This window comes from Halyomorpha halys, unplaced genomic scaffold (genome assembly GCF_000696795.3).
Source record: "Halyomorpha halys isolate HHAL.00 unplaced genomic scaffold, Hhal_1.1 Scaffold1394.1, whole genome shotgun sequence".
In the NCBI taxonomy this organism is placed as follows: Eukaryota; Metazoa; Arthropoda; class Insecta; order Hemiptera; family Pentatomidae; genus Halyomorpha; species Halyomorpha halys.
The window spans coordinates 61421-88411 of record NW_027108587.1 but is presented as its reverse complement, the minus strand read 5'-3'; the positions used below and the strand labels follow the sequence as shown (position 1 = coordinate 88411).

At 30.4% G+C, this 26991-nt stretch overlaps 4 protein-coding genes across 4 annotated transcripts in view; 2 read left to right on the top strand and 2 right to left on the bottom strand.

Annotated features, from left to right (window-relative positions):
* On the bottom strand, positions 1–884 carry LOC106689554 (uncharacterized protein C9orf85 homolog). The gene is made up of 2 exons (XM_014434580.2): positions 533–884; positions 1–23 (listed from the first exon to the last, which is right to left on the bottom strand). The coding sequence occupies exons 1-2, from the start codon at positions 882–884 to the stop codon at positions 1–3; spliced, it is 375 nt and encodes a 124-aa protein (XP_014290066.1).
* Positions 885–3347: 2463 nt separating this feature from the next.
* On the top strand, positions 3348–10731 carry LOC106689553 (dnaJ homolog subfamily C member 17). The gene is made up of 7 exons (XM_014434578.3): positions 3348–3782; positions 3867–3995; positions 7214–7381; positions 7732–7941; positions 9622–9702; positions 9998–10216; positions 10393–10731. The coding sequence occupies exons 1-7, from the start codon at positions 3708–3710 to the stop codon at positions 10501–10503; spliced, it is 993 nt and encodes a 330-aa protein (XP_014290064.1). The 5' UTR covers positions 3348–3707; the 3' UTR covers positions 10504–10731.
* Positions 10732–12177: 1446 nt separating this feature from the next.
* Positions 12178–22120, bottom strand: Cog2 (conserved oligomeric Golgi complex subunit 2). Its single transcript, XM_014434605.3, has 12 exons — positions 21704–22120; positions 21385–21612; positions 21041–21304; positions 20561–20706; positions 19393–19551; positions 17596–17716; positions 17361–17506; positions 15417–15642; positions 15201–15345; positions 14481–14754; positions 12855–13032; positions 12178–12373 (listed from the first exon to the last, which is right to left on the bottom strand). The coding sequence occupies exons 1-12, from the start codon at positions 21776–21778 to the stop codon at positions 12290–12292; spliced, it is 2046 nt and encodes a 681-aa protein (XP_014290091.1). The 5' UTR covers positions 21779–22120; the 3' UTR covers positions 12178–12289.
* Positions 22121–24864: 2744 nt separating this feature from the next.
* The window catches only part of alphaSnap (Alpha-soluble NSF attachment protein), an 8873-nt gene continuing 6746 nt past the window's right edge, over positions 24865–26991 (top strand). Inside the window, exons 1-3 of the mRNA XM_014434606.2 lie at positions 24865–25086; positions 25199–25398; positions 25473–25738. Coding sequence (XP_014290092.1) covers positions 24995–25086; positions 25199–25398; positions 25473–25738 — 558 coding nt within the window. The 5' untranslated portion in view covers positions 24865–24994. The remainder of the gene's footprint in view (positions 25087–25198; positions 25399–25472; positions 25739–26991) is intronic.

Genomic DNA, 26991 nt, shown 5'->3' with positions numbered 1-26991 from the left:
TTAGGCTTCTTCATTAGAATCATCTGTAACAAATAAAAACAAAGGCATGACAATATATTAACTAGAAAATGTAATACTATCAGATGTTTTAGAAATTGTAAAAAATCAAAGATAAAGCATGAATAAGGGAACTCTATTAGTTAGAAACATTATTATATTACATTATTATTATTATATACATCATTATTACATTAACATTATTATATACATCAATTCATAGAATGATATAATTAATCACATAATTAAAGAACATAAATGAAACAAGCAGGATGAAAAATATGATAATGGTAAAATAAGTGCTGATTTAACTAATTGTTCTAATAGGTTCTTCAAGATGATGAGTCGAATCATTACTGATTTAACAGAATAAATAAACCATCAGCCAGAGTGAGATTACAGATGTCCGGAATCCAGTGGCTTACACATTCAGTTATTCCATTCCCCCAATCATTAGTGAACACAAACAAATTAAAAAATAAGATAGCAGGAATAGAAAACTAAAACAGAACAACATATTATAAGATAAACTTACAATCAGATGCAATGCTTTCAGAATTGCCTTGTCCGACTTCAGCTTCATTCTTTCCACACTTAGGGCATACTTTTAAACTAATCGCACAGTTTGCACACATCACTCTGTAAGACAAAGTCACTGACTTTTTGTTGCATTTTGTACAAGTCTTAGGATTTTTTAGAAGTTTATATTTTTTAAATTTGATCCTCCATTCCAAAATTCCTTTACAGTGTAAGCATACATCAGAAATTTCTAAACTGTTCAAAAATTTTGTTTTAGGTGTCTTATCATGAAGGTCATTTTTAAAGGCCCTACTATTTTGATGCTTTTGAGCTCGATTTCTTTTAATGTTCCCTTTTTCTGAACTCATTGGAAAAAACCTTAAACTAGGAATATAACAAGCTTTTAAGAAAAAATTATCATGTAATAACAAAAACTAATAATACATAGATTTATTTAACTATTCAGTTGAATAGCATCCCATAACATCAAATTTATAAGATACTTGAATAATAGAAATGTGCTTCAAACACATTGACTTAGCCATTGGACTTGCGTTAGGTGAAAAACCTAAAAAAAATTGTTTAAATTTTACAGTGAAGCAGGCTACAGCTTAAGATCAAAGTGAGCTCTAAATTTCTTCAAGTATGTTCAACTAAGATTTAAAACCCAAGGTTCCAAGATTTTGAAAACTAGCTTCCTGCAATTCAAACATAGGGTGGCGTTCACTATGGATATTCAGTAGAAGATATTAAAACCATTGACATATGCAATATCACTATTTTAAAACTATAACTTTATAATTAAATCAGGGATTGTCGAAGTTCTTTAACTTATTTTGACAAAGTTAAGTTTCATTTTAAAAGATTTTTAAGAAACTTATAAATAAAAGATTTTATCAATAAAAGTTATTCTAATACTTTTAAAATTAAATTTAGTATTCAAAAGGTTAAAGTTAACATTTTAATAACAAAAATTAAAGCTTAAGTTAAAAAAAATACGGAAATCTCTTCAACAAACTGCAACCAGCCACAAACAGGTGTAGGAAACGGGTACACAAACCGAACTGATTGTGGCCTGCTACCGTTCACTAAGCCTTTGATGTCGGGTGATCTATCAGCAATTCATGAAAACCTCATTTCATCCCGAGCAATGACGAGTCTTAGGCAATACAAGCATAATCCGATGACCACTTACAAACAATTACAGTACATTACAAACCACAAGCAACATGTCAGGAATGCGAAATTGTCCACAAGAGGAATAGGTCTATTAGGAAAACTTTCACTGCATATCAAATAAGATTCAATGAAAACTTAACTTTTACAATAAATTTATTTCAGAGGTTTCGGAATTAAGGTCGTGATATATTCTTCGATTCTAGTGAGGAAGGCGTGGTGAAAATAAAATATCTTTCTAATACCAACTTGGCAATATATTCAGAATCGGACAGCCATCTTACTCCGTTTAATGTGCCACATAAATGATAACATTAAAAGAACTTCTAATTTTCCTAAGGAAGCCAAATACTAACCTGGTAACAATTATGCATTTCTTTATATTATAGAATAAAATTTCTCAGATCGTGAAACTGAAATTAGTTAGTGAAAATGTTGATAACTGGGAAAACTCTGAACTGCACCATTCTTGCAATTGACCAACTCTTTAATTCCATCATCTGTGAGCCACAAAATAAAAAGGATCTAGGTAGAAATTAAAATAAGAAATTGTTCACAAACGTTAATATTTATGGGATATTCTTACAAATACCTTGATTTTTATCACGTGGGTACTCAATCCATGAATCTGAATCTTATTCTCTCTTCTTTTTTTATATTCTCCTTTCCTTTCCATTTCTGACATACAGGGTCTAAATCTTATCCATGGTTCTAAATTGATTTTATCCTCCTCGTCGTTGTATGGTTCTACTTCTTCGTTATATTGTTTAACGGCGTAAAACTACCTAGGTCATTAACGCCGTACTTCTTCTTATTTTGATGGCGACACGATGTTGGATGACCGAGCCCTTTCTGGGATCATCTATCTATCTCCACTTCATATCCTAATACACACTTGGAGCCTTTGGAACAGCTCCAACAAGTTCCCCACAGTGGCTCAGACTGCGGCTGTTTCATGTTACTTAAACTCGAGTCTCACTTCCTAAGGCTATGTCAAAGCATTGAGCAATGATCGCTTTTTCGGACTAAGATAAAATTAAATATATTGAATATAGTTAAGTTTCCTCATTTGACACTGTAGTAAAGGATACATTACTACACTCCATGTATTTGATTTTGCCTTAGTCCGACTAAGCGACCATCGAAGCTGGAACATAGCGTTAGGATATGAGACTCAAACTTGTAAAGTGCACCGACCCAATCCATTGCGTGAACCTTGTTAGAACAGGTCCAAACGGCTCCAAAATCCGTAATAGGATAGGAAATGGACGTTGCTCAATTCACCCCAGCAAGGGTTCGAACATCCGAAATCGTCGTACCATCAAAAGAAGAATCATAAGATGATAAAATCAATTCCGAACCACCCCTAGTATTCACGTTATTTGCATCCACAATTAAAATGTTTTTTCGTTTTTTTTTTCAGTCCCACTCAATGATTAAATCTGATTCTCTGGAAAATTTTGAATTTTCTGGACTGAATTAATGAATTCAGAACCTATAAAATCAAAATCAATATTTATGTACAATCATTCTACATATATGAGAATTTTTAGAATAATTCCTGAATGCTGTTTCATTTCATAAATAAAAGTCCCCTTAATTATAACATTAAAACAAATGATAATTTAAGTTTTCTGGTGATAACTCTGAATTCATGTCACTGTTAATTTCTTGGTGTCTAGCATCCTTCTTTACTCTAGCTAGCTTGAATTGGGAAGTCGAAATTTATTCCGACTATCACAAATTTCAATCCTCCTAATGCCCACCTTACACGGTCAATATTATTGCTCGAGGTATTTACATGTAAGGTACGTGTCAATATAATCACAAATGGTGCCTTTAATCACTGTCACTATGGCTTCAAATTATTATTAAAATCTTAATTTCCATTCCTAACTAGAAGTAGTTTGTTTGACTGAATCGTTTTTGAACTACCAACTGTACACTGAAGGATAATAGTAAATAGTCCCGGTTTAGTTTTACTCATTTGTAGTTGTGAATATTAACTTTACATTATGGCTAAGCCTGACATTACTGACCAGGATTTGTATGCTATTTTGGAGATAGAATCAACTGCTACTGCCCAAGAGGTAATTAAGCTTGTACTTATTGAGTTTTACATAGCTATAGTTTATATTAATTACATGAACTAAAATTATTTTCTTTATTTTTAGATCAAGAAAGCCTACAGAAAAAAAGCTTTGAAATGCCATCCTGACAAAAACCCGGACAATATCAATGCAACTGAACTATTCTTACAACTTTCAAATGCACTGGAAGTGTTACTTGATGATAAAGCTCGGGTATGTCAATGTATGCATATTTATTTGGTTGTTAGAATTTATTTCATTATTTTATATTTTTTGCATCAAAATCATTTATCATTTATGAATGAAATTGGTCTGAAAAATAACTGTCAAAGAATCTATAGTAATTTCACTGATGAAGAACGGTCTCTAAATTCTTATATTTAAAAAAAGAACCCTGTAATAAAATAATTAACTTCAATACATTTAGGGATATGGTCTAAAATAAAACTAATAGTGATGATAATTTGCTATTTAATGGGCATAGATGTTTTGACCTGCACTGTTAAGACTTATGAAGGCTAAAACATTGGCAAACATTAGACAATAATTCATGTATTAATTTCATCTACGGTCGACTAATATCTTTATTATGATAATTTAATTCTAATAAATTGTAGGAAGATAGTCCAGGTGGGGGTCTATAAAGGTACAAAATAATAAACAAACATCAGCCCTGATAAAGCCCTGAAAAGTAGGGCATAACACTGGTTAACATTAAAAAGTTTGTTTATTATTTTGATTGACTGCCTCACGGACTATCTTCTTCCTATATTGATTATATTAGGTTTGTTCCCACGAATGATTTGACTGTCGGAAAATTGGTGGGCACATGTGCTGAACAGTTTTTATGCTTCCATAGCCATGAATCAAACTATGAGAACTTATTTCCTATCACCAGTCCAGTCTAGAGGTGTTTCTGATGGTCAACAGTCCCTGGGTCTGAGCAAGTAATTGAAGTCAGAGACATGAGCTAATATTTCACTTTTTCTCACTCTTGATCTTTAGTAGTGGGTAAACCATTTCAGTTTTGAATAATTAAGTGAAGAGCATTCAATTTGGTAAAAATCTGAAGGAATATCTTAAAGATACGTAACTTCATGTATCCATCACTTTATAGTCCAGCAATGGAGGTAAAAGTTGGGATGAAGCTCTGAATCCTGAATTAGATGATGTTTGAGCATGCACTGTACACCACTCCTGCATTAGATGCTAGTTCAGGATTCACCATAATTGGAAGTGATTGGAGAAGATGGTCGGGGGGGGGGAAGGGGGTGCGGTCAGCAAATGAATAACATAAATAAACAAAAAAATATTTATTTATGCCAATGTTTGGACCTAAGTTTTAGGTCTTCATCCGAGTGTCTAGCGGAGAAGGTTGGCTAAACTGACTAAAATGGTGTATGGTGGCACAAGGCTATGACCAGGAAATCCCAAACTTGGCTCGGGAAACTTCAAAGACTGGCGTGCCTCATGATAATGGGATCCATAAGCACTACTCCTTCTGTAGCAATGGAGATTCTTTTGAACATTCAACCTCTACATATAGAGATTGAAGGTCAAGCCCTTAGCTCTGCATATAGGCTTATGAAACTAGTAACGAACTACCATTCCTTAACTTATGAGGGACATGGCAGAGTGTTCAGAAGGATCAATGAAGACGGGATCCTGGCTATGCATTCTGATCATCAGGAGAAAAAATACAAGAACACTTACTACAGTGTAAGGGTTGAAGGGTCAACCCCACACAAGCCGTGTAATGGGATAAACTGCTACACAGACGGATCCTTAATGGAACAAGGATCCGGAGCAAGAATATGGAGGATGGATAAACCTAATCAAGGCACATCCATTTCGTTAGGAAAACACACCAAAGTTGTGAGTGTTTCAGGCCTCAGCCTCACCTCAGTGTTTGCAACAAATGTCTGTGCCCAGAATTTAATAAAAGAGGGCATGAGGGAAAGGCAAATTACGATCTACACGGACAGTCAGGCAGCTATCTATGTGCTGGATATCTATATAACCCACTCCAAATTGGTGGAGGAGTGTAAGGCTAACCTGAACTCTCTCTCCTTGGCCAACAAGGTGCGGGTGGAATGGGTGCCTGGACATAAAGGCATTAAAGGAAATGAGCGAGCGGACTACCTAGCAAGGAAAGGATCTGAGTATGTTCCTCTCACACCTGACCCCATATGTGGAATTAATCTCAGCCATGCGAAGAGGCATATCAAAAAGATTGCTCATAGCAAGGCTGGGTTACTCTGGAGTAATACCAGATGGATGGAACAATCAAAAATGTTCCTCAAAATACCCTGCCCCAAAAGAAGTAACTGCCTTCTTAATATGGATAGGAGTATCTTAAGATGGGTGACTGGTCTATACACGGGACACTGTCAGCTAAATAAGCATCTCTATAAAATGAGACTGATAGAGTCCCCTATCTGCAGGTTCTGCAGGAAGAAGGTAGAGACTGCTTACCACATCATTTGTAGATGTGATGCAGTGGCAAAAGCACGATTCTTCATCTTTGGTAAGGATTGTATCTTGGATCCCAAACTTTGCGAAACAGTGGATCCTTATACAGTGTCCAGATTTACAAAGGCAATTGGCCTGTTTTGAGCAGAGGAGGGACGGTGTACAATAGGCCCTCTGTGGCCACGGTGCTTCTTGGCTGGATAAAATTTAAAAAAAAAACTGGTTAAAAAGTTTTAGCCAACCTTCTACGCTAGACACCCTGATGAAGACCTGATACTCAGTTTGAAACGTCTGCTTAAATAAATATTTTTTTCTGTTCAAACTTTCGTTTTGAACAGCCCTGATGAAGCCCTGCAAAGTGGGGCAAAACGTCGGACATTAAAATAATTACAAACTATTTGTTCTTTTTTTGACCACAACCCTGACCTCATTATTAATTGGAAAATATTTATGATACTGTAATCATGTGACTCAATTTTTATTTGCTCTACCAAGTCATGTCTATTTATGCCATTGTATTAAAAAAACGATTATTTCATAAAAGGAGATAATGCTTGAATTTTTGCTTGTAATTACAATTAGAAACAGTTTCCCGATGAATTATTTTTAAATTTTAAATAAGTTTACTTATTTTTTTTTACTTTCTAATCTTATTGAATTTCTAATTTTTGAAATTTCATTTGCCTTATTTTAAGCATTTTTTACTGTAATTATAGTAAAAATTTAATATGTTTAAAAGTATAATTTAATTTTAGTGTTTTATTTATTTATTTTACAGTAACACATAATTCACTTCTATTTGTGACGAGGGTGAAAGTGAGTTCTTGATTTTTTTTTTACCACTCCAGTCAATTGAGTGGCTAACTTTATTAGATCATAAAATGTTAGTAATCTTTACAATCAAATATTTTATATTTGTAACTTTCCAAAAAAATTTTATAAATGATTACATTTTTCAGTTAGCTTATGATAAAATCTACAATGCTAAAAAAGCAGCAAAAATTAGGAATCAAGAGCTCGATTCTCACAGGAAAAAACTCAAAGAAGAATTGGAAGCTAGAGAAAGACAGGCTGCTCAGGAATCATTCATGCGTTTTGGGAATAAAAGTGCAGAAGAAAAATTAGCCGTAATTATTATACTTTTAAAACTGATTTATTGATGCTTTTATATTTTAACTTATTAGTTTATTTTCTATGTATTGTTTCTTATTATCAGTAACATTGGAAATTCAGTGTTTTCCAATATTAAACTAGTTGCAGAACATAAATTTGTATAACACCTCAACATAATTTTTACTATCATGCTCAATGTTAGGAGGTTTAATGTTTCATTTAATTATTAGTAGCAAAAACTTAATTAATGTAAAATTTTGATATAATAGTTGACCTCTGATTTGTCACATTTTTGAAACTATATTTTATTGATACTGTTTCTAGAAGTTTATTTATAAAGTAATTGTATAAATAAAATTTGCAGGCTGAAATTGAAAGACTTAGGAAAGAAGGTTCTAGGCAGCTCAAAGAAGAAATGGAATTTATAAAAAAAAAAATTCTAGAAGAGAGGCAGTTGATGACAGGAAATGCAGATCCTTCCTTATACAGGCTAAAAGTAAAATGGAAATGTGAAAAAAACGATGAGACCAATGGTGGTTATAATACAGATAATCTTGTTAAAATGTTTTCTAAGGTATGATTTTTGTTTTTAAACATTGAATAATAATATTTTAAATTTATTTTTGCTTCCTTACTACCATACGTAGGAAAGCTTTGTATTCATACAGCAAATTTAAAAAAATTATATCTTCAGGATTGAAAACTTTCTCTCTTATTATGTGTTTTAATATCAAGTAACATATTCAACTTTGTGTTCTGGCATAATCAATCCAATAGTCAATCTGATTAGTTTTGTCCCTTAAAGGACACTCTAAAAGAAAGTTAGAAAAGGTAAAAGAGATTTTCAGAGAAAAGTAAATGTTTTTTGATACTAATGTACAAAACCCAAAAAATATGCATAATATATGTTGTACATAATTTTTTACTATAATATATTTATTAAATTATAACAAAAATTGTACATTGCATGGGTATTTATTTTTTTAAATATCAGAAAACATAAGTATAGAGCTAAGGTTTCCCAATTGCTGTCTAATGGTTTTGTTTACACTAATCATTTCCCACCCACTGACATTATTTATGTAATTCAATTTTGTCTTTTAATAATAAATTTTAAAAAAAGAGTACTTTATGCTGGACCAACTATGTTTGTTATACTGGGATGAAAATAAAAATAAAGCTTGGACCTCTCTTCCTCTTAACACAAAAAATTGCAAGATTCTTAAAAACAGTAATCATTGACAATACCATGGGTAAACTCTATTGAGAAAAACATTCTTAGAAAAAATAGTAAACACATTTGTAAGTTCTTAATAACTTATCCAGTTTTCTTTCTCCTGTCTGTTTCATAATGATTATATACGGTTAATACTGAGCATAATACCTGTCTTTGTCTGTTTAATAGAATTTAAAAACTCATCACAAATCACAGGTAACACATTAGGAGTAAAAAAATGTCCATAGCTGGAAGAGATTCGTTAAAGAAAAGTGTCCGTCAGGAGAACTTTCATTGTTTATGAAACCTTGAGATTCTCTGAAAACTTAACTTTAGCAATAAATGTATTTTAGAGGCTTTAAAATCGAGGTCATGATATATTCTTGGCTTCTGGAGAGGTAGCTGTGGTGCAAAAATTAAACTTATTGGTATCAACCTGACACCTTCACCATTGGACAGCCATCCTGTTCATTTAATGTGTCGCATAAATGATTAATGTTAAAACAGCTTTAGATTTACTTTCAAAGGCTAGAAACTAGTATAGTAATAGTTATGCATTTATTTGTCATAGAATACAATTTCTCAGATGGTAAAATTAATACTAAGTAAACTTTGGATAAAAACTTTAAATAAAATAAATTGACAATCTGTTATTTCATTATCACTGAGTCCAAAAGGAAATAAAGTCTTGGCAAAAATATCAAACAATCAACTTTTTAGGAAATAATATAACCTGTTGAAGAATAAAGAAAGACACTGATTGGCCCTGTCTTATTCAGTTTGGAGATTTCACTATTTTAAACTTAAAAATTAGTTCTGCAGTGATCACTGATTTACAATTTAATGAATTATTTTCTCTGTAATAATGTACTGCTACTCCCAAAACTGAAATTGCATACAGTTCAAACAGTTTTATTAATTATAACTTATATTTATTAAACAAAGGTCAAAGGTTCTAATGCTAGAATTTTTCTAAAGAATCATAAAATATATCTAAATGCTTATTTAAAATTGCTTATATATATATTTTTTTTTCAGTATGGAGATGTAGATACGGTTATAGTTTCTCAGAAAAAGAAAGGTAGCGCACTTGTAGAATTCATCAAAGCTGATGCTGCTGTGAGTTAAATATTTAATTACTTTTAACACATTATTTATCTTTTAATTTTTATCAATTTATGTATTAAATATAATTAGATTATTTTCTGGCGTAATTTAAAGACAAGTATATTGTACTGAGCTTTATTTTTTATCTGTTAGAAAAATATCAATATTTTTTGTTTTATCGTGTAAACAGGTATCCAATTTGAAATTAAAAAAAAAAGAAGTATCAATGAAAGCCATTAAACTAACTTTTATTGTAGTTGTTTACTATTTCACTTTTATTTTATATCATGCCTCTTTTGTGCAACAGATAAAAGCATTGCAGCTCGAGAAAGGTTTAATAAACAATCCACTGACTTTGACTTGGCTAACAGGTGAACCGCCCTCCCAATATCTAAGAAAAATGATGGATCAAAATTTGGCATACCGAAATTCGTTCATTAACTATGAAAGAATTCAAAGTCGACTTTTTCCTTCAGCTGAAACATCTAACAGCAATAACCATAGACCAATCTACAATCTCCCAAAGGTATTAATTTTTTTTATCTTAATTATTAAGTAAGTATCTTGATTATTAAGGGCTACTTAATATTAATTTATGATTGTTGGCCAAATGAATCGCTGATTTATGTCCTTTCAAAATAATATTTAGTTTTTATTTATTTCAGAGCTGAACTGTCTTTTTAATGAAATTTTATTTTTTAGGCTAAGACTTATGATCAAGATGATGCCGATGAAGATTTTGAGATGAGGGTGCTAAGAAAGATGAGAGAGGCTGAAGAAAGCAAAAGAAAGGCTGCAGCAATGAATGAATAACATATTGCCTAATAATGTGACTATGTTAACTGTTATAAACTTTTGTTATTTATTGTAAATGTATGATTACATGTACAAATTTAAAAATTCGTTTTATTTCATCAAATTTATTATTTTGTTTATTAGATAATCTAGACTAAGTACTAATTTCAACTAGTAATATATTAATAAAACAATTCTCACTGTATCATATGTATTGTTTCCTTCTACACATATTTGATTATGTTGATTTCATTTTTTTTATTATTTACATAAAGCACTGTTTTATTTTTAATATATTTTATTTTTATTAGTTATTTCTTTTCATTAATAACATTTTTAATACTTATCTTTTGGATAAATTCTTACTATGGCTGTACCATAAATTACCTTTTTATGGTAGAATTATTAGTATTTTTTTTTAATTCTCTTGTTATACTGTTTCTATTTTTATTTGTGGTTGTTTTCTCATTTTAATTTTTTAACCATGATTAAGGCCTAAAATATATACTGAAACGTCAGCACAAATAATATAAGTTACACTTATTTGTGTTAATTTCCACTGTCCGCACAGTAATTCTCTTATTATACGGTTTCTGTTTTTATTTATAGTTGTTTTTCTCATTTTGTTTTTGGAATTCTGGATTTTATCTATTTATTGATTCCTTTGTCTTTCAAAGTTGTTAATATCAACATTCTGTTAGAGATCAAGTATTACTAATCAATTATTACTTGCCAGAATTACAAAATTACTTCAGTATTCATAGCAGAATTAGAACCTCCAAATACCTAAATAAAGAACCTCTAATAACGATTACATATCCAAAAAAAATACTCCTAAAGTAACATTAAATCAAAATGCTGAATAAAAAATAGAATCAGGACCCTTGAAAATCTAATAAAGGATCATCACTATATCCAATAAATTGAAATTCAATTAAAAAAAATATATATCTCAATATTAGCTACTTCAAAAACTGCAAAATCAATAAAATTCATACCTTCCTCTAAAAAATTATAATTATATTAATAAACATTAAAAAATAAATAACTATTTTTTTTTTTAATACTTAATAGAAATTATCGAATAAATGAAAAAAATGTCTGATGAATCTTGCAAAATTATTTGAAAATTTATCAGTGGAAATAAATATAAGTACTAAAATATAAAATATATATCAAACAAATTAATCCAAGTCTGTTAAGGTCATATTTGAAATGGAAAAGGTTTCAATTGAAATGCAAAAATGCTATATTAAAAAAAAATAAAAGGTTACACTTGACTTTTAAATATAATGGACATCAAATAAATTTTGATTTATACCTGTCTAGTGCTAATGACACCTATTACTCCCTTTGGCATAGCAGAATGGAGGGTACCATAATTTGTTTAATAAGGCTTGTAATAAACTTTGTACCTCTAGGAAGTCAAAGATTGTGGATGAAAATAAAACATCTTTACTAACCACCTTTCATTAAATTGTCCATTAGTTTTTAAATTTATTTTTTGTTTTATTAAGTTACAATCTCAAAACATGGCATCGATTTTTAAACTATATTTAGAAAAAAAATGGTATTGAACTACCATAGTAAATAAAAGGATTAAATCAAATAAAGGATCAAAATCATTATTAGAATATTGACTATTACTAGGCAAAAACTTTCTGTTTAATGAATGAAAACAGCAAAAGGAGATAAAAATAAGAATAACTTTTTTATTTCAAAACTATATTGAATATATAATATATATATACAAATAATGGCTTATATATGACAACATTTTTTCAACCATATTTTTTAGTTTATACTATGGTTTCTGAGTGGCTTCAACTAAAAGCAGCAAATCGGTGAGCTTCTCTATGTCCATCTTATTGATTCCAAATGCTTCTATCTAAAAAATAATATTACGGTTTAAAATCAGATATTATACGAAATATCAGTTCTATAGGATAACATACATAAAAATGAATGAATGTAATTTAGATTTGTTAAATAATCAAAATATAACCCTTCCTAGGTATTTAAATATTTTTCCAAAGAATAAGTTTTTTAAGAATTGAACCATAAGAAAAAATAAATTCCTAGAAGAAAATTTGTATTATACTGTCAGTTTTAAAATTTAGATTATATAGAAAATAATTGAAAAGAGATAACCCATCACTGATCTGGTGGGTGCCGAACAACTTCAATTTTTAAGCCTAGCGGTTATCTATGATTGGTAATCTATCATTATTAAATAGGAAAATTAGAACAGGCTTAATTTCAAAATTTACCTGGAACATTGTTGTATCCAAGTATATTTTATTAATATTAACCTCTAAATTAATATTTTTATATTATACTTCAGGAAAGTAACAAAGATTAAAAATTACCCCTTTAACGTAAGCATTTATATCTAACAGCAACTGCAATCTTATTTTGTTATCATCTTCAACTCTCCTATCATTCGGAACGATGTTGCTTGATCTATCTCTAGCCTTTTTTAATCTACGCAAGCTCTCTTCTGTCTTTTGAACTGAATCAAGTACATCTGATACAGAAGAGTAATACCTATAAAACAAATAAGACTTCAGTAAAGAAATAGTTATTAAATTATCAATTATGATTGTTTATAGATTAAATTAAATAAACAAATGAGGCTTTTGTTGAGCAAATTGTCAAAACAAGCAAAAAAAAAAAAAAAAAAAAAAGAATAGGCAGCAATAAGATACATGTTTATTAAGCCATATTAAAATCTTCTATTGATTAAGGAATGGTTTTTAAGAGCATGAGTGATGATTTTCAGTGAGAGTAATGGGGGTCTCGGTTAATCAATTTTGTTCTTTTTTTATTTGAATTATTAGTGCGAAACAATTTAATTTATCTTATAATGTTGCTACAACCTTATTCTCTTCTTACTCCTGTACATAAGATTTAACACAACTGAACAGAAAAATCAGTAACCAAGTAAAACTTTTAATTAAATTTAGTTATTGGAAGGTTGCTGTTTGACCATGTGTATCAATAAATGGAATTTGGTCCGGGTGCGGTAAAACAAAACCCAAATAGTAAATTGGTGTACTAAAATATATATATATATAGTACACCAATTTACTATTTGAGTTTTATTTGACCTCAACCGGAACAAATTCTATTTATAAATTTAGTTACATTACCTTTTGAAATAAAATGCACTACTACTAATCATCTGTAATTTAGGCAGCAATAGAATTTAATTTTACTATGAAATTAAATTAATAAATGGATAAGGATTCTGTTTTAATAATCTATATATGTATTATTGTCTATTACATACAATATTCTCTTTTGTAAGTCAATGACCTTTTAGTTTAAATAATTTAGATCCAATGACAGTATAAATGCTAAAACTAGCTAATTTTTTTAATTGATAAAAATTAATTTTTTTTTAGATATATAAATTATTGACTGGTAAGTGAATATGATTGAGATGGTCAGGGGTGCGGTCAACAAGAAACAAAAATAATTTTCAACTATTCATTTGAAAACGTTTCGTCCCACTTTGTTGGGCTTCATCATGGCTTTCATGTTGAAAAAAAGCATTAGAATGTTGGTAAATAAATATTTGAAAACTATTTTTTGTTTCTTCCTGACCATCTCCTTCTTAATTTTTTTCTTTTTACTTCTGGTTGCGGAGTTCTTATGTAAATAGTGTGATGCTTCGGAAATCAATTTATTAAGATCTAAATTTAATAAAATTATTTATTGTTTACAATTAATTTTAATTAATAAATGCTTAAATAGGATACCTGAAAAGAATAAATTAATGTTATAAACTTCTGTTTATATTTATTGAATATTAATATATTAGACCCTTGGGAAGACAAATTACATTAGTGAAGTATAATTTGTTTCATTTTAATTTTTCCAATGAAATTTTCAATAAAATATTGAACTATTTTATGATAAAAACATTTTTCATTTAATTCATGGATCATGAAAACTGAAAACAATTAAATAAATAGATTAAAATATCTTACTGTTTAGTAATGATAGAAAACATTGTTGTCAGCCAAATGATAGTCTTCGAATGGTTTATATGTTTCTCATAAAACTGACCAGGAGTTTCTAATATGTTAACCACATAGGTACAAGGTTTCGTCGGAGGTTCTCTGTTCGTCCGCCTAAACAATCTTGGAATGTCATTAACCTGCCTGATCAGTAATGCACTGTTTCCACTTAATGTTTTGATAATAGCTTCATTTAATAATTCTAATTGGCTTTCCAGTTCACAACCACTTTCTTCTAAGCTTTCTGGAATATAAAGATGTTTAATTTTCTTACAGTAAACCTTCATAAAACTTTCATTAGGAAGAGACACTGACAATATTAATGAAAAATAACAATAACAAAAATAAATATTTTGAGGTATTAGAAAAAAAAAAAATTCAATACAAAGTGGATCACTCAAACACAAGGCTATGATTAAAGATCAAGTGGCTGTCATAATGCAACAGATAATTGTGAATTTCTTATTTTGCTCTACAATGTTATGAATTACACGACACATTTTTGTAATTGGACTCATAATTTTTTTTTTAAATAGTTCCATACTTTTTGAGCGTCATTGTTTATTATTTATTCTGTTAAAACCATAATGTGGTAAAGATAATGGCAAAAAACAAATACAAATCAATTTTGTGTTGCATTATGACGTCCAACTAATCAGTAGTCCAAAAAGATAATAAAAACATAATTACGTGTTAGCAATTGTAGAGTGTGCTCACTAATTTTAAATAACTTTTTAATCACAGACTTTTTGAATTCTGGTAGCAAGTTAAGAAGCTGTTGTATATCATTATATAAAAATACTAAAAAATCAATATCAACAGTCTTGGTGGAATCCTAAAAATCATAAATATGAGAGGAAAATAGTTAAGAAGAAAAAACTGCAACATAGTAAGAAAATTACTAACTGGATGATGAGCAAAGCCCTTTGCCCATCTAGTGAATCTTGATATTATTTGTAAACTCAGTTTCCAAAATTTGTGAGCGATGGGCCTGAGAAAAATACCTTCTTCCCAGCACTTGTTTAATGATTTCCAAACTGTTTCAGTCGCCACTAGTTTCCATTTATCTGATTTTGACAACCAATCATCGCTCTGAAAAGACATTTCCAAGTCCCTCACAATCTCTTGAAACCTGTGTAATTCAATTTGAGGCATTAATACAAAACTATTAAATCCGATGAATCCTGAGGGTACAGAAGCTGTTTCAAAGAGATAAAAAAAAACTATATTCAAGTTAATACTTTGACTGTGGTTGACGATACATAATTGTCAAGAGAGGTCACTTTTCTAGTTTGTGTTCGGAGTGGTAGGAAGAGCTTTAGCACCTCCCTTTCACCTTGGATTGTCCTAAAACGTGTTTATTACTGTCCTAGCTGGCTAGCTTGAGTCACCTATGATTGTTCTGGGTTCTGCCGCCCTTAAGGATTTTTACTCTCTTTCAAATATTTTTATAATCAAATTTATTTTTTTAAGTATATAAATTCATTTAATTACATATTCTTTTATTTTAAATACATTTAACATTTTTTACATGTACAAAACTTTTATAGAAAATATGGTGAAGAGCAATAATTGGTTTTCTGAGTCCAAACAACAAGTCTCGCAAAATTTGTGGGTGTGTGTGTGTATACGAGGTGTGAAAGAAAAGTGATGAGACTGATTTTTTATTTATTTGAAACATCAATGTTATCCCCTTCAAAGTAGTTCCCTTGGGCAGTTACACACCTGGGGCTGGGGAATCACAGGAATGCCTATTGAGGTAAAAAATTCTATTACAGAGAGGGCAGGGCAGCGTGACATGGGGCATTGTTATGATGGAGCTTCCATTCTTCCATTTGTCTGCAATGTCTGGTCTCATATGAATTATCTTTTTTCTGAGCCTTTCAAGGACGTCTTTGTAAAAAAACTTCGTTAATAGTTTGTCCTGGAGGAACAAATTCTTTGACAATTCCCCTTCTGCCAAAAAAACATATCAGCATTGATTTGATTTTCGATTTGCTCATTTGAGGTTTCTTTGGTCAAGGATAATTTGCAGTGTGCCACACCTCACATTGCCTTTTGGTATTCAAAAATTCATGATTTATCACCTGTGATCACACGGCTAAAGAAATCTTGCTCATTAGCAATTCTGTTAAGAAGATCAAGACACTTTGTTTTTTCAAATGACCTTCTCCTGAATTGTGAGGTTTTTTGGCACAGACCTTTCACATGTGCAAATGCTCAGTCAATATTTGATGCACAGTAAATCTGTTCAAATCTAAGAGTTTACTCAACATTCTTAATATTAAACAATGGTCTGACCTCACAAGTGTTCACACATTTGATGTTTTCGAAGGTTTTGGAAGTTGAAGGCCTCCCTGAACAGTGGTCATCTTCAACATGTTCTCTGCATTCCAAAAATGATTTGTGCCTTGAAAGAAAAACTTGAGCTCGAGATAAAGAATGTTTCCCATAGGCCTGTTTTAACTTTCCAAATGTTGCAATGCCGATTCTCTAAGCTTAACCCAGAATTTAAGCTTCAAATTCTGCTTTTCCATTTTGTATAACACAGCTTCATTAATAGCAGTCACAAAAATCACATAGTAAACAGAAGGAGCTGAAACTCGCACTAAGCTATGACAGGGAACTGATACTCATGCTCTATCAAGGACAAGAGCGCAAAATTACCAGGTCGCTTGAAGTGTTGCCAGTCTCATTACTTTTCTGCCACACCTTGTCTATATCTATCATGTCAAATAATAAGGAGTTTTTCCAAGCATTCATTTTTATAGTATTATTTTAATAATACTAATTTTTCTGGTATATTAATATCAACAAAAATGTCAATAAATCTAATATTAGAATATTCACCTGATCTGGAAGTACACAGGCAAATGTAAATCCCATCGTTCCATAAAATGTAAAAAGTTAGGATGTGCTTGAAGTTCTTGTACTGAATGTGTAAAGTCACTGCGATTTAATAACTTTTCCAGAAATGATAGTGTTTCAGTGTATTTCTAAACCATATTAAAAAATTTGATTAGTACATAAAAACTATTTTAACACCCTCACTATAATAAATTTAAAAAATGAAAATAATATCTACCTGATAAAATACATCAGGATCTCCTGGTGAATAAATGGAAGTCAAATTTGTTTCTAATCTTTCTTCAACCTCAGGCCAAAAACTTCTTAAAAAGAAATCACATTTGTTTTTTTTATAATTCCTGTAAACAAAATATCATTGAAATTTTTAAGAAAACCAGCAAATTATTCATCTATAATAATTACTGTAGCAATGGAATTATTAACACTAATCTGGACTAGTATACGTCTATAACTTATTATTTTTTGTCTATGTGGATGAAGTACTGCCTAGAGTAGCATTTAATTTAGTTATAGATTCAGGGCATGAATATATTACTTGAAAAATAAAATTAACAAAATTCTGGCCGAAACGTTGGCACGATTAAATAAGTTACTTCAACTTATTTGTGTTATATTTTGACCGCACCCCCATCTTCTCATATAAGTCATCCACGGTCAACTATCTCTCATGATTATGAATAATAAAAGTTTTTATTTTGAAAAAGATTACAAAGTGCTACCATTTACACCACTAGGATTTGATAATAGCAATACAAATACAGTTACAGAAGTAAGAACTTTCTTCACCACATAGATCATAAAATCATGATACCACAGAACTACTATAAGAAAAATTAAACTTTAATTTAAAAAGGACTGATCAAACAAACAATTGATATTGTTTATTTTCAAACTGCTCTCCACTCTTCTAATATTAATTCAGTGAAATGTAACCTATAAAGAAAATAATAATCAACAAAGAAAACTACAAAATTATTAAATATTTTAAAATTTATTGTAATTTTACAGACTTTCCTAAGTTATATGATTTGATATTTCACTTATCTACTGTATTAAAAAAATTAAAATTGGATTTTAAAACATAGCTAGAGTAATGACGTATTTTAAGGTATCTTGAAGATATTAAACTATTAGATTAATTACTTTATATATGCTTGTTTGAGAGTGGTTTAGTTTATTGTTAATTTAAAACAATTTTGATCCTTTTTTCCTCTTAACTTTTATTCTTTAAAATTTCTCCTGAGAGGAAGAAAAAGGAGAAATTTTAAAGAATAAAAGTTGAGAGGAAAAAAGGATCAAAATTGTTTTAAATTAAGAATATTAAACTATATTTAAATATAGTAATCTTTTCTACTAAATTTAGGAAGTCCTTTATAACATATTGCAGAGCAAAAACGTTTAACAAATATGGACACAATCCCGAAACATCAACATATTAATTATAGATATAATGGAAGATTTCTTTTGTTTACCTTGTTATTTAAATATTATATTTCAAGTTAGAAAAAAATTTTGAATGTTAAAATTTTTAAATAAGCATCAATACGTTATATTTACCAAATGAAATTCATATATTTTATTTTTGTACACTGCAGGTTCATTGTTATATAAATTAATAATTATTTATCCCATATATTTATTTGTTTTAATATGCCTAATATTTTTAAATTAAATAACTGTTTATAGCCGAGTGAGTTAGAGTGCCTAATTCTTTATGACTTCAGCAGTGCCGGTTCAAATCCAGCCTAGGGGTCGGTACTTTTATTTCTGTGACAGGCCCACAAAATGAAAAATTGACCCCCACCATGGTTAGAATAGGGTGGGTACCCTGTAGATAACCTCCTTCTCTCTCTCTCTCTCCCTGTATATCAGATGTAAATAGGAGGGGGTTCATAAAAAAATTAAAAAATATCATATAGCTTTGAGTCTTAATAAGTTAATTCTAGTACACAACTAACTTTATATCTCTTTTCTCTTCATGCATAGACTTAAATGTTGATGTTCACGAACTTACTTGTTAAAAATTGCAGAAATTTCACATAAACATTTCATTTCTGTGTCTAGAAAAGATAGTATTCTGTTGTAAAGGCCAGGTAAACCAGTAGGAGAGGAACGGAGTGCTTCTTCTGAAATAAGATTTTCCATAGCTGATGAAACCTGTTTACGATAGAGTCTAGAAAAAATAAATAAATATATTATTACATGGCATTGATATTTTTTTTTATTCAATACATCATGAGTTAATAAGTATTTACATGAAAATTTTGTAAAATCTAACCCCAGCGAAGAGAGAGGCTGAACATTGATAGTTTTTACAATAATAATTTCAAACTTCCATAGTTCAGCTGAAAACAGCTCTATACCAGAGCATGGTCCCTTAGGAAGGATAACAGTTCATTCCAGTACTACTCTTTAAAACTATCAAAGACCAATAAGTGCACACACATAAAACGAACCCACCATTTCAAATATTAGAGTCTGATGTGTCCTTAAATGGAATCACATCTCAGATACTAATAATCCAATTCTGTAAATCAAACAGTATTTTGAAGAGGAATGAATGTGTTACGATTAATTCTGAGCTATGCGTGTGAATAAAAAACAGAGCTATGAAATATACTATTTTCAAAAATTTTAAAATCATTAAGACTCATCATTAAATTGAATCATTAATATTACAAAGAAGGAACCGTGGTTCAACAAAAAGTAATATTTTAATCCCACAAAAGCCCTAAACAAGAGGGTTGGACGAGATACCAGTGAAACTGGATTCTATCTCGGCATTAGAGTTTAGAGAGAGGTGCTTAGAGAAAGTTCAGAGATGTGGCCTAGGTTCGCTTCAGGTATTAACACCAGCAAATTTTCATATACTATTTCTCAAAGGTTTTTTTTTTTGGAAGGCCTTTACTATCACCTTTAGAACTTTATAAAAATCAATCAATAAGGAGAAGATGGTTTAACCATCTTCTCCTCATTTATCATCCACGGTCAACTATCTCTCATAATTAAAAATCAATCAATTAACTGTTAATGAACCTAAAACCCCTAATTGAAATCTGTCATAAAGCTTTGTTTAAAATATTTATTATTAGGTAAACTGGATTTGATAACAAATCCAAAAGTCCATGAAAAGAGAAAACAAAGAGAAAAATAATCATTTCATAATAAAATAGAATAGTTACCTTTCAGCAGAACTTAATTTGTCTAATGTCTGATAAAGAGATAATGCACAGAGCAGTTCATTTTTTCCTCTCTCATTTTTATACAAAGCTTCAAGAAAAAGATTATCTACACACTGAACTAAAGTTCTTCCAACTTTATCAAATACCTGAAATAAAAATATACGCTATAAAAAAGAGCTCTTGAATAATAAAAAGAAAAAAAAATTCACACTAGACAAAAATTAATTTGTTGTAAAACTCAAGGAAAAGAATTCAAGTGCACCAAGAACATACATTGAGATAAAAGTTGAAAGATGGAGGAGGATACGGGTCAACATGAAGTACAGGAACAGTTTTGAACAGAAATTAGAGAAGCATAGAGTAAAATCAAAATTTGACATTCTCTTCTAATACCTTAAAAATTTCCAACAGTAGTTCAGACCCCAAAAATCCAAAACTAATAATATGTTTCTGGAAACTACTCTAAATACAACTATATACCTGATAATCATTATCTGAGATGTCCTTCCTACATCGGGATATATGGAACTGAATATGACTGTATTCTGAAACAACACGTTCCAATAACTGAATTTCAGATTTTCCATTCTCTTCTAGAGAAGATAAAATAAGACGGAGCTTTTTCAAAGATGTATGGACACGACTTAAACTTCTAAGACTCCTTTTATGTTCTCTTAATTCTCTCCGATGAGAAAGTTGAGAAGAGATTTCTTCAGCTGCACCATCCAAACTCTGGCGAATTTCCTAAAATCCAATGATTCATGTATTTAGTATTAAAATACAACAATAGCAAAATCCACAAAGAATTATTTAGAAACTATTACCAATAATTCCTCACGTAACTGCCCTAAGGGTAATTGTATATCATTTATTGCTTTATCTAAGCCAATTAAATTGCTAGATAAATTTACAAAATCTGCATAGTCTTTATTTATAAGATCAATCATAGCTGATCGAAGAACTTTCAAATACAACCCCAGATCATCTCTCATAATTTCCAATGTAGCTTTGTTTCTGTGATCTTGTAGAAACTGATCAACTGAGAAGGAATCCTAAAAAAAAAAAAAATACATATATAAAAGATAAGATTAAGGGTATGAAACAAATATTGAATCTACATATATGTTAATAAAAAATACTTACCCTAATAAATGAACTGGTATCAAAACATAAATCAGGGGGCCCCTTTGGGACAGGATTGTCATTGTAATATGTCATATTTATTTGAGTTGATACTAACTAGGCTCAAAAGAATTATGATTAAAATACATATATAAAACAACTTCAGGGAAATATCACTAATCAAAACCACGTCATACAATTACAGCTGATATGAAAACATCGTAGTAGCGAAACAGTGGGCACACTAAAGGAGTAATAATAATAGAAAACATGATAGGTAACTGAAAATTGAAATATCAGCAAGTAACTTTCAGAAACATATCTCTAATAATGCTGATTTTCTGATAAGAAGATTAACTTGAGTGTTTCACAAACCTACCCATCAGATTAATTCGATTTAAAATCGAGAACCTAAATGGAACAATTTGTCTTGTTATCTTACAGCGTGGCACTTACTAGCTGTTAGAATTAACAATTATTGAACTGAATCTTTGTTATGAAATTAAAGTATAATATTAAATATTCATTATAATTACCCAGAGTTGATTTTTGTTTTTAGTTTGGATTTTAATTGAGAAAGATTTAACTTAAACTTTACATACCTTTCTGAGTTAATTAATACAACTCAAGTTCCTAACACACAAATAAATGCTCTCAATGAAAATAAATATTCATTAAAAATACTATAAAATATTTTTCTTAAATAGATAGGGAGATGCGGGATCATTTCCAGTGTGAATAGTGTTGTCGATGAACGAACATTATTGTTATTCACTACTATTTTTCAAAATACTTTAAGATTGGTTTGTTTTAGGGATCAATTTGTTTCAATAAAACAAATTCAATCTTAGGTATATAATTATTTCTTGAAGTCAATCTGTGAATAATAGGCGTGGGAGTGACAACCCACCCTATGAAAACCACGTCAAGAAACGCGCGATGTACTTCCTTATTATATCGCGCGAGGCCTTGGACCTCCACGGTCTGTCGCGCCAATAATAATAATCTGTGAGTATGTAATTCAGCAACCATTCAATAAAACTTGTAAGCACACATTACAATAAATCAGAGTCTTATTTCCAAAACTTTCTACTCCTCGAATTCCCCTTAAAATGCATCCCATGAAGTAAAATAGTTCTCATCCAAACCACTTCTTTTGTTTTCACCTATATATCAACTCTACATCCAATGGGGACTTGGAAAACAAGTTTCTGTGCAAACCCTTTCTGCGAATATCAATTATGTTCTTACCAACCATCTACAGTAACCATCACACGCAGTTGCAATTAAAAGCTACACATTTGAAAGTGAAAACAGTTTTATTTGTCTAGGGTCCTAAGTTTGTGCGGACAATAAGCCCAACCCAGAAGTTCAGAGGCGAATTAAAATAGAAAATAGGTGTTATTTTGGTTTGGAAAAACACTAAAACCCATTTACTGTCGAGAAATACAAAAATCTCTCAATCTAAAACATTAATTACGGCGTTATTAACTTGTGCCTCAGAGGCAGGACCTTGTTTCCTGTGGATGCCAATCTTAACAGTTTCCCCGTCGTTGACTACATAGTGTCGTCAAGCAATAATGGCTTGGAAGAACGTATGACGACAATGTGTTGTCAAGAGACATAACTTTTCTTGATTGCGTGGATTGAGCTTGGGAGTGGTGGAGTGAGTTTTAGCACCTCCATTTCACCTTGGATTGTTCCAAACCGTGTTTATTACTGTTCTAGCTAGCTAGCTTGAGTCACCTATGATCGTTCTAGGTGCTGCCACTTTTAAGGATTTTCACTCTTTAAATTTATTTACTTATTTTAAACACTTCCAATAACCCTTTTTACATGTACCAAAGTTTGTTTGTTTTTTATTATGTCTTGGATTATTTCACGTTCTATAAATGTTTGACAGAAAATGTGGTGAAGTAACATAACTAGAAAGTTATGGTACTTCACCTCTAGTAGTTCTAGAAGCCTTATACTGTAAATCAGTCAAAAATTCTGCAAAACATTCATGTATTAGTTGATTACATATATAGATTCAATGGCTTACACGGGTGGTGACAATATGTCGTGATAGTTCAAAAAACAGGTATTTAAACTTTATTTGGCTATATTCTACATTTTATAACGTTTATTTAAATTAAAAGAAAAGGAAATATATATATAAAAAATCGTTGTTTTTCACTTCCAACCCCCACGGCCAAAGTGTTAAGAAGAATGTTTGGCTCTATAAAGAATGGTGACAAGTTTAAACTAAGAAACAATGAAAAGTTGTACCAAATTTTACGAGAACTAGATGTGGTAAAATACATAAAACTCTCAAGACTGTCGAGGGCTGACGGAGTCGCAAGAAATTATTGTTGGGTTTATGGAAGGACAAGGAAAGAGAGGTCGCGACTGAGATGGGTGGACGAGGTTGAAGGGAATTTACAGAAATTCTGAAAAAAAAAAAAGGGCTAATCTTGGCAGAGCCTTGCGAGAGATAGAGAGATATGAAGGCGATGAGGACCTTACACGTACTGAAGTGCCTGTGATGATAAAGATGAAGATCAACAAAATGATGTTAAGAAAGCGGAAAATCACTTTTTTAAGACCTATTTTGATCGAAAACTACACAGGGACTGAACGAGACCTATTCTGAACGCAACGTTCCTCAGCCAAAATTATGTCATGGTTTCGGTGGTGAATTTACAATTAGATGGGGCCCTGGAAAATTCGCCTAGGTTTCTCTCCACTGTCCAGATCACATATGCTATTTACCCCAGGCAGAAAACTATATGATGTTGTTTTTTTTAAATACAAACAATCGTTGAAAATATTGCAATTGAAAAATTAATATTTTGAATATTAGCTGGTATTTCTTGAGCATACTAATAGTTTATTTGGAATAAGATTAAATATAGATGGCTATAATGGAATAATAATTACATTATGAACTTCAACTTTAAGGCTAATGTCATAACTTAATTTAAATGGTTACATCATATTTTTAAATAGCGTTAGCTCTGTGTAAGTCCTCTCAACAGTTTCGATGTATAACATATGTTGTAGTTTTATTTATGAATCAATTCTTTTATTTTTCATCGTTAATTATTATCATTAAGTACTTTAGTTTAGTAGATGGTGTCTGTATTAAATAGTTTTACGTCTTTGGTTTAAAAATTTGAAGATAAGTTGTGACAAGGCAAACTTCAGCAGGGGGCGCATGCGTATCACAATCTCCGATAATTTTGCCATCTTTCGACCTTTGTTGTAAACATTTTGTCAATAAGCGACGGTGTCGTGTCAGATTATTATTGTTGAAATTGTTTTAACATTATGGGAGACAACGAACAGAAAGCCCTGCAATTCCTTGCAGAGGCCGAAAAGAAGTTGACTTCCAATAAAAGTTTCTTTGGTTCGCTTTTTGGGTAAGAAAGGAATGGAACATAGATGACAATTCATTTTATGATTTTTTTTCTTATCATTTATTTAAATGATTTATTGTGTTAAGTAATTTGTTGTTTATTTCTTTTATTGTAGAGGTACTTCATCAAAAGTTGAAGAAGCTATTGAATGTTATCAAAGGGCAGCAAATATGTTTAAAATGGCCAAAAAATGGGGAGCTGCAGGAAATGCATTTTGTGAAGCTGCAAATCTCTATTCAAAATTAGGAAGTAGACATGATGCTGCTACTAATTATGTTGATGCAGCAAATTGTTATAAAAAATCTGATCCTAATGGTAGGTTTTTAAAGTAACTTTACTTGCCAATATAATAATGTTTTCTTTTGCTGTAATTTTATTTGTACTTATAGAGGGTGTGAATTGCCTTCTGAAGGCTATTGAAATATACACTGACATGGGAAGGTTTACAATGGCTGCAAAACATCATCAAACTATTGCTGAAATGTATGAAACTGAAGCAGTTGATCTTGAAAGAGCTGTTCAACATTATGAGCAAGCGGCTGATTTTTTTAGAGGAGAAGAAAGTAATTCTGCTGCAAATAAGTGTATGCTAAAAGTTGCTCAGTATGCTGCACAGTTAGAAAACTATGACAAAGCTATTCAAATTTATGAGCAGGTAAGTTTCAAACTTATATTAGTTTATAATTAATGTGGTGCCATGTACTAAATATTTTATGTGTTAAGTATGGTAGTAGGCCTGCTTTACTAAAATGCTTATCAAATGTAATGGGTTAATGATTTGAATGGTGTTAATTTGATTAAATGTTTGTTTAATATAAATTTATATAAAGAGCATAATAATTTTACAAAGGTTGATATTTTTAGGTTCTACATTTTTTGTTATGTACGACTTTACCTTCTTAGTCTATATAATATAGAGTCTGCTTCTTAGGAAATTTTTGTATCGCCTTCTTTATGAATGTATTGTTACATTAGATTCATTTTTATTAATATTGGCAGTATTAAATTGGTTTGGAATGTTGTTCTATGTAATTAGTTTGAATGTTTTATGTTAAATAGCAATTATTTATAATTGGAAATTCTGTGTATCAATGTAATGTTTGATATTTGTCTTCCTTTTTACCCCCCTTATTTTTCAAATAAATTAAAATGAGAATAAATCACTTTTAACTTTTCCATTGGTTTTAATCTTCAGTATTTTGTAGAATAGCCAAATCAGGAATTAAAGAGGATATTTATTTTGCTTAAAAATGATTCATAAGAATTCTGAAATAATTTATTAGGTAGGATGTGAGTCATTATAGTCGTAATAGTGTATAATGTTCATGGATTATTTTTAGTCTGCCTATAATCAATCAATAGAAATAATTAATGTCTCGGAGAATAAAAAGTTCAAAGTGATTTAAGGGTTGTTTTGCTCACCTATAAACATGCCTTCTTTGATTTGTCTATTTACTAATTATTAGGGCTAGGATATTTATATAATGAAAAGCTTGATGTGTAAATGTATATTTGTACAATTTAACAATTTAAAAATTTGAACTTTGTTTAGAGCTTTTTAAAAAGCTTTTGTTCTCACTTATACACATTGTTCTATTTTTGTGGGTTATAACCTACCCTACTATTATTACTGCTTCAATTGAATCGCAGATGTCGACTTGGGCTAGTTAAATGAATTAATAAACCTTTAAAGTATCCTTTCAGTACAAATCTGGGCCTGAATTAGGATGATTAAGAATCACTTTATGGTGTCAGGCCACAAGTGACAACAATGATCGACCTTTTTCTTATTGTTAATAAGTAAGTTCAAGCCTGTCTGGCATGTTGGAGTAGTGCTTAGGAACCTGCACTAAACATTTTTATCCTCAGTGCTATAGATAGGTCTGAGGAATTTATAGCAATATTGCA